Consider the following 13205-nt stretch of genomic DNA (forward strand, 5'->3'; position numbering starts at 1 on the left):
CATGGCACTGGGAGCTTCCACACCTCCACCCCTGCTGAGGTGCTGTCAGCAGTGCCACTGATGTGCTGCACTGTGCTTTTTCCAAAAAGAAAATCATCACCTGCATTGGTATATAGGAATGATAGCAAATGACCCTGCTTGTTTACTTTACTTACTTTGTATTCTTAACTTTAAGAAAAGCAAAACAAATTGGTTATTAAAAACACAACTTGAATTTATAAAGAAAAATCTAGAATAATTTTAAAATCCTACACAAAGGAGGACTCAACAGGATTTTGTTTAAAGGTAAGAGTATATACCTATATAGAACTTACCATTTTAAAAACTTTGGCAGGAACTGCATTAGTTTGGGTAGTCTGCAGATATTCTGGCCAGGAAAAATTTTCTGGGTCAGGATATCCTAAAAACATAAATAAATAAATAAATAAATAAATAAATAAATAAATAAACAAACAAACAAACATACAAAGATTACTCACAGATTCCCATTTTCTATAAAACATTTGGTAATGATAACACTGTTATCTGAAGGCCCATTATTTAACAGGCCCCATGCTAAGAACCTCACTTAAGTCTTATGCTCCCCTCTGAGAGAGCCAAAGCATTAATGCATGCAAGCAATCATTCACTGGTTCATTCACTCACTCCACAAGATCAATTGGTTTGGCCAATGTCAAATGGTTAGGCAAGCACTTGGTAGAAGCAGGTTACACCCAGGACTCTGGCTCCTGGATCCAACAAAAGGTTCCTAAGAAGTTTGAAAATTCAAGCCACCTGAACTCAAACCATTCAGTTGGAAAAACTAATAATCTTTCCTTTCTGTCTATGCTGCATTGTTACCTTTGTCCTTTCAAGGAGTAAGTACTTATACTTATTCATCAGCTCTGATTTCCTTTGTCTATTCTAATTATTATTTTTTTTTTTTTTTGCTGCTTTTACTCTTATCACTACATTCCTCCTGCTTTCCTTAGGATTGTTTTATTCTCTTTTAATCAAACTGAATTATAATCAACTTATTTTCATGTTTTTCATATAATAAAATAGTTTAAGACTATGAGCTTGTCATTGTTTCCACTCAATAGCACCAAGCATCTGGGCATACGTCTATGCATAATGCATTTGTTTTTCTCTCTTTTACTTTATAAAAAGATTATATTCTGTCTTTGTAGTATTAATTGAATCACTGGTCGAATAGTTATTTAAGAGGTATTCCACATGGTTAATTGTTGCAGTGGTTTAAAATTAATAATATCGAATTTATTACACAAGATGTACACAACTCCTGCTTTGGGAATGTGAGGATTTTTTCTTGGTGTAACACTAGATCAACAAAAATTTATCTTGTATGTATGTGTATGTGTGTCCATCGTAAGGTTTAGTATCAACATGCATAATTATGACTTAGTTACATTATGAAAAATGCTTTTTATAACTAAGCCTAAAGCCTGAAGCAGTATGCTAAAGTCTTTAAGCATTTTCTAGTAGTTACCTAGCATTTCTGATAATGTTTCCCTCTTCTTACTTTTAATATTTTTCTAGTACTGGGGATTGAACTCAGGGATGCTTTACCACTGAGCTATGTTCCCAACACTTTTTAATATTTGTTTTGATACAGTCTTACTACTTATTAAACTTTTTCTAAAATAAAGTATATTTAAAGAAAAGTACACAAATCAAGGGGATAGCCTATATAACCTGAGCCAGATCAAAACCTAAACTTCACCACAGCCCCACCAACTCATCCCGATCCCCATCATATTCCCTTTTAATCAAAACTACAGCCTTCTCCAGAGAAACTCCACCCTGGCTTCCAGCCAGGAGACTGTTTTTGCTGGTTCTGTTTTACCTTTATAAAAATGGAATCACACAGTAAGGGCTCATTCATGGAGAACCTCTTTAGTTCAACATTCTGATTGTGAGGGTCATGCAAAACATGATTACTGAATGCAAACATTAATTTTCATTGTTGTTCAATATTCCATCATGTGAGTATTTTACAATTTACTTTCTATCCATTATATTTACCACAGTCCTTTAGACAGTTTCTATTTGGGGATTACATGGAATGTATGCTGTGAACATTCAAGTACATTCTTTTTAGTGACCATTCCACTGGAATGTATCCAGAAGTAAAACTGCTAGATCATGGAACGCTTTGCTTCATCATTTTTTACTTTTAAATTATTTTGGCTTACGTGTGTCTATTTTCAACACCCTCTAAATACAATTTTAAAATAATATGCATTTGCTTTGATAAACAGTTTTTCTTCTCTTTCATAAATACATCTCAAGCTGGATTTTTTTTTAAAGCTCTCTTGGGATTTCCTTTGCTTTCTGCACTTTCTTATATGAACTATGCTATATATCTTTGGTTTCAATAGTTATTTTCACAATTGCATTTAATTTTATAGCACACACTTAAAAAAAGCCATTTCTTGTATTTTGGATCTCTACCTTTCTACAAGGCTTTTGAACTACCCTCACCCCTCACCCCATCAGCAGTGGTTTTCCTCACCTAGGTGCCTGGCTAGAGGATTCAGTGAGATGGAAGGACAACAAAACAAAACATAACGTAGAGAACTGCAGAAAGGAGGCAAGGCTGATGAGAAAGGCAGCCACACGTTCCTGCCCCGCCTCACAAAGAAACCTGGCATGCTGCCATAAGAAGCACCATTCTTTCCTTCTCTTTTCATGAGGAACATGTGAAAATAAAAGGCTGTGACATTGTAAATGATCCTTAAACAACTTCTTCTGTACTACTTTCCAGAAATAAGTTATGTATATGCAAAAGAAGAACAGGTACCTATATATTCCCTGTCCAATCAACCCAAGCAAGAGCAGAATGACTATGGCCTCAGGACTCTTCCCACTGCCTTCCTCCTGGCCCAGCCCTATCCTGGTAGGCCTTGAGAGGCCAGAGTAGAGGTGCAGAGAAGGGCCAGGTAGATCCCTTCACTGTGTGGAAATACCAGGGTATTAGCTTTTCATAAGTCTAAGTTCCTACTTGAAACAAGAAGAAATATTTGAGACCAGTCCATAGAACAGCATATCCTATAGAACCTTAACTCCTCATAAAAAAGGTCAGTCTTTAACTGGATTTCCTTTATGGGTAAGCACTGTACCAAGCATTTCATTTGCATTAAGTCATTTATTCCTCACATGGACCTGAGTTATACCTTTTCATTCACATTTCATAGGTGAGGCTCAGAAAAGCTGAGAGCATGTCCAGTGTTGTGCAGTTAGGAATGGAAGAAATGGGGTTTGAACAATGGTGTCTGGCTCCATTATGCATGCACTGTACATAGTCCCTGACTCCCTCTGGTACTGAAGACCCAGGTCCATCCTTCTAGGCCTCAGGGTCCAGACCCTGAGGCCACGAAAGTTATATTGGGAGGGTGAGAATATGGGAATATAGGCACAAGGTTGGAAACTGCCCTTCATACTGTTTAGAGGTATTCATTCATTCCACAATGTTTAGAGTTTGAAACTTCAAAGAGATGGATGATCCCTGAAGAAAAATGAGGTCCAACCTATGGTTGAGAACACAGCTTGCTGAATCAAGTCAAGGGAAAACTGTCACAGAAACTGAGATCAAGGACCTATGGGATTAGGACATCAAACGGCAGCCTGGAATTTCTCAATGGTTGGTGCCAGCAATTCTTTTGTGATGGGAAGGCCCAGGTGAAAATTATCTTCAATTAATGTTGGAGAATAACTAGAATGCAACTAGATGGCAGTGAAAGAAGGGGCATGGTGTAGGGGAACAGGACAGCTAGAGCCTTCGAGAGGAAAGGCTTTTCTCAGCAGCCTAGAGCTACTTCAGAATCAGGAAGGTTACATGAGACGTGGCAGCATAAAGCTGCCTGCTTTAAGGGCCACAGGGAAATGGTGGCCTCAAGGATGGGAACGGAGAAAGTGCTATGTGAAGAAGCAGGGATCAGGGGAGACTTTTTCCATCAAGCACTTGGAGTGGAAAGGGTTCCAGGCCTTCTGGAGGACACCAGTATGTACAGGAGCAGAAAGAAAAACTGAAGGGTCGAATGAAGTTAGAGGAAAGCTAAACACGTATTCCAATAGCTTCTTATATCACTCAAGGAAAAAGCAAGTCCTAATAATAACCTACAAGTCTCTATAAAACTCGGCCCCATGGCTGTCTTCACCTCAGCTCCTGTTTGCTCAGCTCCTGCTACAGCTAGAACACAGACAAATCCTCGCTCCTTAAGTGCTACCACTTGTTGTTCTTTTTCCTAGAAACTAGACAGTTCTCCTCAGAGATCTCCAGATGTGCCACCTCATCTTCTTTATGTTGATGCTCAAATGTCAGAGGCTCACCAAGTCCTGAACTCCCCATGTAATATGGAATTCCCTCCCCCAAATACATGTGCCCTTCCTAACCCCACCACTTGCCTTATTTTTCTTCACAGTTCTTATCACTAACATGTCACATTATTTTACTACTTCTTGTTTCCCTTACTCCATTAGAATATAAGCTGACCCATTATAGGAATTTGTCCACATCAATGCAACTTCTTCTCAGAATTCTATAAGTACTTGGTGAATATTTGCTAAATGAATAAAATGGTAATTCCTGAGAAGTTTGCATTTAATATTGTGGTGCTCATGAATGACAGAGAGGTGAGATGAAAAGTCTCACAATTCTGATAGGAACTCTGAAAAAACAGGTGTTTGTCTAATGTTTGTACCATAGGTACCATTAGAACAAGATGATGTCAGTGTATCAATACTGGCTAAGGGTCCACAGCAGCACTGAAGCCGGGATGATACCAAGAGAAGGTCATCTTACTGGTGACATCTGTATAAGACAAATGTGATATTCCTTAATAATTTGTTCCATATGAGAAAGACAAAGATAGGTGTGAGTTTGGCTATTTTTCTCCAAAACTTAACCTTGCCACTGAACATTCTTTCTAAAGAAATGTGATAAACAGCACAAGCCCTGAAGTCCCTGACCTTCTGATCTGGGTGACTATTCCAATGAGAAACATGACAGACCTTGATATGATGGTGGCAAATTCAGGAACCAAAAATCACAGGTGTGCTAGGACAAACAATTTTTAAGTAATGGGCAAAAGTTCCATTTAATGACCAGCAATAAAAAGCAATCAGTTAAAGAGTCTGAGGAGAAAGTTTAGAATAGATAGGATATCAACTGCAAACACACATGCTGGATGCACTTAACAGAATGCTTCATCTAACTCTGTTTTATTGATGAGGAAAGTGAAACCTGGTATTTTAAGTGACATATCCAAGGTAATTCAGCTAGAAGTGAAGTCAAAGCTAGAGCCAATGTCTTCATATATGCAATTTGTAAAAACAGAAGCGTCTAAAGAGCATGCTGCTAGGCCTCAATTCAAAAGAAAGCACCATCAGAGGAATGAGAATTATGTGCCTGATACCAAGTAAACCCTGAGTGGTTTTTGCCAACACTGCACAAGCCTGGATTATCTAAGAAAGCCCCTCACTTCTTTATCTCTCGGTTTCAGATGGCACTCACGGCATTCCCAAGGCAGAGCAGCAGCTCACCCCAGAGTACAGGCCTCTCAGTGGTAGAGACTGAGGACGTTACCTCTGATAGAAAGCTGCACCTTGCAGGGTAGCTTCTGCACAGCAGACAGGCTCTTTGTGAAGATGACCACAGCATCAAGTAGTCACTAATGATCCCAAGTTAGACTGCACTATACTACTTAGTATTAGACTAAAGAAACACATTGACATAAAGATATATGATACCATCATCACTGTTAAGCCTAATCTGGGCTCACCGTATTTGGAAAAATCATGTTGAAACAGACTTCATATTTATGGTACCTTGGATGGCAGAAGTTCTGCACTCATAATTAGCTCATCATAATTAAAATATCCTTCTGGCAAGAGAAATCAATTTAGATTCCTTAATATTTATAACAGGTATCAGATTTTTCAGTTGATCATCAATCACATTGGAGAATTCTTTGGTATAGGCATTGGACACTTGTCAGAGGGCTCATTTTGTAATTGTTTTTTCTCAAAGTATGGCCGAACTGAAGTATACTCAAAACAAACTATGTAAGGAAACCAAATCTCCTCTGTGTCTAGTGACATCATCAGGAAACAGCCTGTCTGAGTAGCACTGGCTGCTCAGGGTCTGGCATGTTTTTTCTCTCTCTCCCTCCACCCACTCGGCCCCCGGTTATCTAACATAGAACTGTTTTAAAAAGTTATTTTATACAAACAGATATATGAAAAATTGTGGTATATATGTGTATTAAAAATTGTAATGCAAAAAAGTACATAAGTTGGCGTGAACATACTTTGTTTACAGAGATATGAAAAACTGTGCTCTATATGTGTAATAAGAATTGTAATGCTTTCCACTGCTGTTGTATATTTAAAAAGTAATAAAATAATAAATTTTTGAAGTTATTTTACTTTTGTTTTCTTTTCTGTTTCACTAAACATGTAATATTCCATTCAGTGAAATTCTGTGACTGGCTTAATTATACTCATAAGTCAAAGTCATGTCAAGTCTTTATTATTTTTTATTACCTCCTCAGCTCCTAGTTGTGCCTCACCCTTAGTAGACACCCAGTTAATATATGTTTAATTAATTAATTACTATTTAAATTTGTCTCTGAACTCGTACCTACCTTATGCCAATGGAGGCCATCTGTAGGAACTAGCATATTACTATCTAAAATATAATCCTTTAGCTAAAAATGTTAATAGTATTGACATTAAATAGATTTATTTTACTATAAATATTCCTATAGCAATTTTAACTTTGCAAAGATATTATTAAGTAAAATAGTTCTTGGTTATCAAACATTAACATTTCTATATATCCATCAAACATGAAGAATACCTAGGGTGTCCAAGAGAATGTAGAGAAAACAACTGCTATAATCCTTACCAAGTACATTCCACCTTCCAAAATATAAATCATAGCAGCTTTACTTTCTGAAAATGAACCAGCATTTTATCAACATTTATTCATAAGTTTCAACACCAGACTTCTAGTTCTAAAACACAGAAAAAAGCATACTTTTAGCTGTTCCCTTGTAAATGCTACCAGAATATCAATATAGACTTTTTTAAATGAATACTTATCAACAGATGAAAAGCTGAATTAATATTAATACAATGCATCATGACATATTATACGGTCATTATGAAGAAAGAATTAGAACTACACTATTATGGTATGGATCATATTATGTTCAGAGGAGGGACTTTGCGGAAGTGATTGGATCATAAGGGCTTGATCCATTGATGGCTGAATGGATCACTGAAAGGTGGGACCTTCCTAGAGGAAGCAGGCAACTGAAGGTATGCCTCAGAAAGATTTTATGCTCTCTCACCCCTTGTGGTGCGCTGTCTCCCTCTCTATGTCCCTCCTACCCCCAAAGCAATGAAGCTGGCTAACCATGGTCTGAGACCTCTAAAACCATGAGCCAAAATAAGCTTTTTCTCCTTTAAGTTGTTATGTCAAATATTTTAGTTACTTTAATGCCAAGCTGACTAATATATATAGCAAATGAGTTAAAAGGCCAGAAAACAGAGTTTGCAAGACAAAAAAAAAAATGATGGACATATATGTACCTAATACAATGAAATATTTAGAGCACAATGATGAAGAAAGGACAAAAGTTCAAGACTTTATGGTTTATAAGTGTGTCCATGTGTGTGAATATGCATTTATATGATAAATGGTAAAATATATACAGCATAGAATGCCAATGATTCAAACTATTTTCTTCTTGGGCAGAAAGTTGAACTGTAATTCCTGGACTCCTCTGTGGTTAGATGCAGTTCTGTGAGTGAATGCTAGGCAACACCTGTGAGTAGAAATGCATTAAGCCACTCCAGAGTTTGGTGCCTCAAGCCCTCCCATGTACATCCATCAGTTCAGGCTAAATGGGCAGAATTCCAAAGACCAAAGGAGCCCCCATCTCAGGATAATTGCATGGAACAGAACTAATTCTCATCAACTGATTTTACTGTAACAGGAGAAAGAAAGAAATGCCTAATGTGTTAAAGGCATTACATTTTTGGAGTAGTTTTATATACTAGCTAGCTTATGGTAACTAATAAGGAGGGATTAGCATCAGCTGCTATTTCCTAGCAAGGAGCAACTAACCTGCATGGAAGAAGAAACAGAGGGTTAACTAGAAAACTGCAGTTAAAAACAGTAAGAGCATAAGTTATTTAGACAAAAGTCAATAAGTAAAAACACCACTAATATGAGGATATAAAGCCAAATGAGAACAGCTAAAAAACAGATGAGCTGTGTCAACAAAAATTTTCTGTGACTATAAAAAAGAAGCCAATGGTTGGGTGGAGGCAGGGAACTGACTTAGCAACATTGAGAAGGCTAAAACATAAATTTTCTAAAGGAGAACACCAATAAAAAGTAGCAGCTAATTTATACTGCAGAATCTAGGAAAGCTTCAGGAATTGAAGGCACCAGACATTTCTGAAGGCAACAGTGTGGGGCTGAAGATTGTTGTCTTAATGTCTCAACAGAAACTGTTGGACCCTACCAACAGGGTTCCAATTTCTCCACATTCTAACTAGAACCTGTTCTTTTGTTTGGGTTTTCGGTATGTTGTTTGGATATTTTTCGGTGTGGGGGGCGGGGTATTGTTTATTTGTTTTCAGGAAATGGTGTAAGATGATATCTTACAGTTTTGATTTGCTTCTCCCTAATGATTTGTGATTCCTGACCATCATTTCATGTGCTTATTGGTCATTTATATATCTTCTTTGAGAAATGTGTACACAGTTCCTTTCCACATTTTTGTTGCTGCTGTTGTTATTTATTTGTTTATTTTGGCAGTGCCTGGGATTGAACTCCAGGTCTCACACATTCCAGGGCCAGCACTCCACCTCAAGAGCCACACTCTCAAACACACCCCTTGCCCATTTTTCAATTGGGTTGTTTGATTTTTGGAGCTGCATTTAAAGTATTCTCTACATATTCTCAATATTCATCCCTTATTGTTTTTGCAAATATTTCTTCCCATTCCTTAGGCTGCTTTTTGAATTTTCATGAAGTCCTACTTTTTTTCTTTTGTTGCCTGTGCCTTTGCTATCAGATTCAAGAAATCATTGACAGATCCAAAGTCACAAAGATTTGCTCTATATTTTCTTTTTAAAAGCAATATGATAACCCACTTGAATCAAATGTATGAAATATAATATGTCAAGAGCTTTGTAATGTTTTGAACAACCAATAATAAAAAAAAGCAATGTGATTTATTGGGTATCCTATATACCAGGAGTTGTGGATAAAATGTGAGTAAAACAGAGTCCTTACTAATACAATGTTCATAGAAAACTCTGTCTATATTTAGAGAGATTTCATTTTGTTTCTGTTTTTTTTTTTTTTTTTTTCATTTTCATGTTCTGATTTTCTAATACTATTCATGGAAGGAAGAAAAGCTTCTGGAGGGCAACCTGAAAATATTTATCAAATGCTTTAAGTTTTTCCATATTCTGTTATCCAATAATTCTACTTAAAGGAATCATAGAGAAAAAGCAAACGTATATAACTTATTTAAAAGGATATTTTCCATCATTGAACATAAGAACCAAAAAGTTAATGTATAATACAAAGAAAAAAACGGAATAAACTGTGGCATACTCATAAGAAAGATAATTGTGTAGCCATTAACAGTTAGGTTCTCAAAAACTGTTTAAAGAAAACAGACTATGTAAAAATTATATTTCCAGGTTTAAGAAACAGTTATAAAGGCAGCATGAACAACAAAATCACAATTTTAATTGTGATTACAATTTTAAATTACCAGTATGTAATATATATATATATATATATATACACACACACATACATACATACATACACACACACACACTCTAAAGTAAACAGTGTGGGTGAGGGAATAACAGAATAGTAAGCTATATCTAATGGCGGTATTAATATTTGTAATTTGCACATTAAAATGTTGTATATTTTAGAAAATTTCTATAACTTTATTTAAGAAAAATATTTTGTGCCTTTGTTTTAAAGAAATTTGACTTATTAGAAATCCACAGCCTCACCTCAATGTATAAAGAGCCTATGGTAAAATAAAATAACTCATAAAGAATAGAATTTGGGGCTGGAGTTGTGGCTCAAGTGGTAGACTGCTCACCTTGCACGCATGAGGCCCTGGGTTCTATCCTCAGCACAACATAAAAATAAAATAAAGATATTGTGTCCACCTAAAACTAAAAAAATAAATATTAAAAAATAGAATAGAATTTGGCTGAGGCTGACTGAGAACCCTTTGCAGAGTAAAAAAAAAAAAAAACAAAACAACAACAACAAAAAAAACCCACTATTTTTCTACAGCATTTCTATAAAATACATAGAAAATCAGTGTCTGCAAAATGCCTTGGGGATATAATGATATGATTTTCAATCAAGGTGATGAACAAGAAGAAAGAATTAATAACATGCCAGAGTGGCAGGTGTCACCTATTGATGGACCCACAGCAAAGCTGGCTTCAGGGACCTGTGGTAGTGAATGGTCTACCTGACGCAGATACAATGCTGAATCAACACTATATGTTGTACCAAATGGCCACAGAAAATTTTCCAGCAGTTGACAAAACATGCAAGCTTGATTTTTCTCCACTTTCGGTGACTTTTTGTTGGGATGTAAAATAAATAGGTAATTATTGTAAAACAAGATATTTATAAGAAAGGAGAGCCTTGCAAGTTCAGGTACCAAATTTATTTCCCTGGACCCTCAATTCACAGGGACTTTCAGATTTCAAAATACTCTAGGTAATGAGTTCATACATGTCTTCTTATTTAGTCACTTACAAAACCAAGTAAGTAGCATTCACAGACTATCTGGGATAGCCTAGCCCCAATATCCAAAACCTTGGTTAAGGCCTCACCTCTTATTTTCATATATCATGAGTCTCCCTAATGGTCCCCCCACTCCTCCTTTCTAATCTGACCTACTACTACCAATAAAATCCTCCCCAAACATAAGTAATATCACAGATTTGACTATAAAATCCTTGCTATTGCTTTTAAATACTTTGCATAAAATGCCCTCAATTGATCTGCCTTACTAACTCCTTATTAATACTCTAACACTGAACTAAAACCTACGTTGAACTCCACATCTCCAGAACTATAAGATAACAAATCTGTGTTGTTTTAAATCACTAAGTTCATATTAATTTGTCAGAGAGTAATACACAATCATATAATTCTCTCCACAAAGAATTTTTCTTCCTCTTTGGGGCCAGGTGTTAACCTCCTTTATTAATCACTTTGATATTATTTGTAAGGGCTACTCATTAGTTTAACAGCCCCCAGTACACCTTAAGTCCTGAGATCAAGTAATAGGGCTTGGTAGATCACCAAGTAGCAGATGACAGTGCTCTGAATGAACAAGGGATTGCGACTCCATAAAACCATAAGGAAGCCAACTAATAAACATAGAAGGAATAATAATGTAATTAGAACATCTTTAGTTAGCAAAAAATCAACCAACAAATAATTCATCAAGGAATGATAGAACTAGCAAGTAAAAGTTTGATGAGGAATGGAACATTTCCATAATCTTGAGGTAACTCCTCAGCAAACAGGGATTAATTCTTAAAAGATAGTTTTACAGTGGAGAAAAGTGACCCTCACCACCAATCAAGTGATCCTAGTCATGATAAACAGGAAAGACACACCACCTGATAGGATGCAATGAGAACACAGCTTCACTTCTGGAATATTCCTCTAGAGATGCATCAGACAAACCCAAATTGAGGGGCACATTACAAAAGGATGGGCCTGCAATCTTCATAAATGTCAAGTTCATGAAAGTCAAGGAAGGACTGAAAGAATGGTTACATACTGAAGGATACAAAGGAGACAGGACAAATGGAAGAGCATGTGATCCTGGATGTTCTTCTGCTGGCTTATCTGTCTGTGCTATGAAGGATATTATGGTGTGACAGTTAAAACTTTGATTTTGGGAACTTAATCTCATCTAGTTTGACAGGGAGAAGATCCTTTGCTATTCTTACAACTCTTCTAAATGCTTAAAATGTTTCAAATTTTAAATAAAGTAAAAACTTACAAGGCTATTCACAATCAGTATGAGCCCAATGCTCTGCCACGTTTTGCTTCGAATTCCCCTTTACCCCACCACACCCTGTAGCCCCATGTTATTCCAGGTGTTCTAATTCTAAGCAGGCAGGGACTTTCTGCCATTTAGCTTCTGTGTGTACTCTTCTTTCTACCTAATATTCCCTTCCATTGCATTTCCCTATTAAATTTTTACTCATCTCTCAAAGATGAATTCAAACACTATTTCCACTGTAAAACTAGCTCTCACTCTGTGTTCCTAGGACTCCTCTGAAAGTTTTCCTTTCACTACACTCAGGAAGACCCTGCAGCATGGTGAAAGAAAGGGCAACAGAGTTTTTGAAGCCAGTTAACAGGACTGCTACTGGATCTACAATATACCCTGGCCAGTTAACCAATCTCTCCAGCTATGAAACCAATTGACAAAAATATCACAAAGTTGCTTTTAAAACAGATCAGTGTCTAAAGTAATCTGACATACTGGTCAAGTGATGGTGAGGATGCAGAAGAGGAAACCTCATGATGCACTGGTGCTGAGAACATAAAATGGTGCAGACTCTGTGTAAAAGACTGGCATCTCAAAAAACTGGATGTAGAATTGCCAGAAAGCCCAGCAAGTCCAGTCACAGGTATATAGCCAAGAGATATGAAGACACATGTTCATACAAAACCTATAAACAAATGTTTATAGCTGCATTATTCAGAACAGCTCAAAAGCACAAATAGCCTGAATTCCCATTAACTGACAAATGGATAAGCAAATTTGTGGTTTATCCATTCAGTGAAATAAATGTTACTTGGAAATAAAACAAAAGATGTACATGTTACATTATGGGTGAACCTAAAAATAATTATGCTCACTGAGAGAAGCCAGACACAAAAAGCCATGTGATAAGATTCTTATTTATATGAAATGTCTAAAATAAGCAAATGTTCAGTCAAAGTAAATAATGTTGCCAAGGGCTTGGAGTTATGGAGAATTGGGGAATAATATTTCAATATTTTGGGATTTCTTTTTTGGGTGATAAAGACATTATAAAACTGAATGTGGTGATGGTTACAAAACTCCATAAATATGCTAAAAGTCCTTTAAAGTAATGAA

The 13205-nt window shown here is 36.4% G+C and overlaps 1 protein-coding gene across 1 annotated transcript in view; it reads right to left on the reverse strand.

Moving 5' to 3' along the window:
* L3mbtl4 (L3MBTL histone methyl-lysine binding protein 4) overlaps positions 1-13205 on the reverse strand; it is a 464449-nt gene that overhangs the window by 245052 nt on the left and 206192 nt on the right. Inside the window, exon 11 of the mRNA XM_027942948.2 lies at positions 315-400. Coding sequence (XP_027798749.2) covers positions 315-400 — 86 coding nt within the window. The remainder of the gene's footprint in view (positions 1-314; positions 401-13205) is intronic.

The sequence above is a fragment of the Marmota flaviventris genome, chromosome 16, assembly GCF_047511675.1.
Source record: "Marmota flaviventris isolate mMarFla1 chromosome 16, mMarFla1.hap1, whole genome shotgun sequence".
NCBI classification, from domain to species: domain Eukaryota; kingdom Metazoa; phylum Chordata; class Mammalia; order Rodentia; family Sciuridae; genus Marmota; species Marmota flaviventris.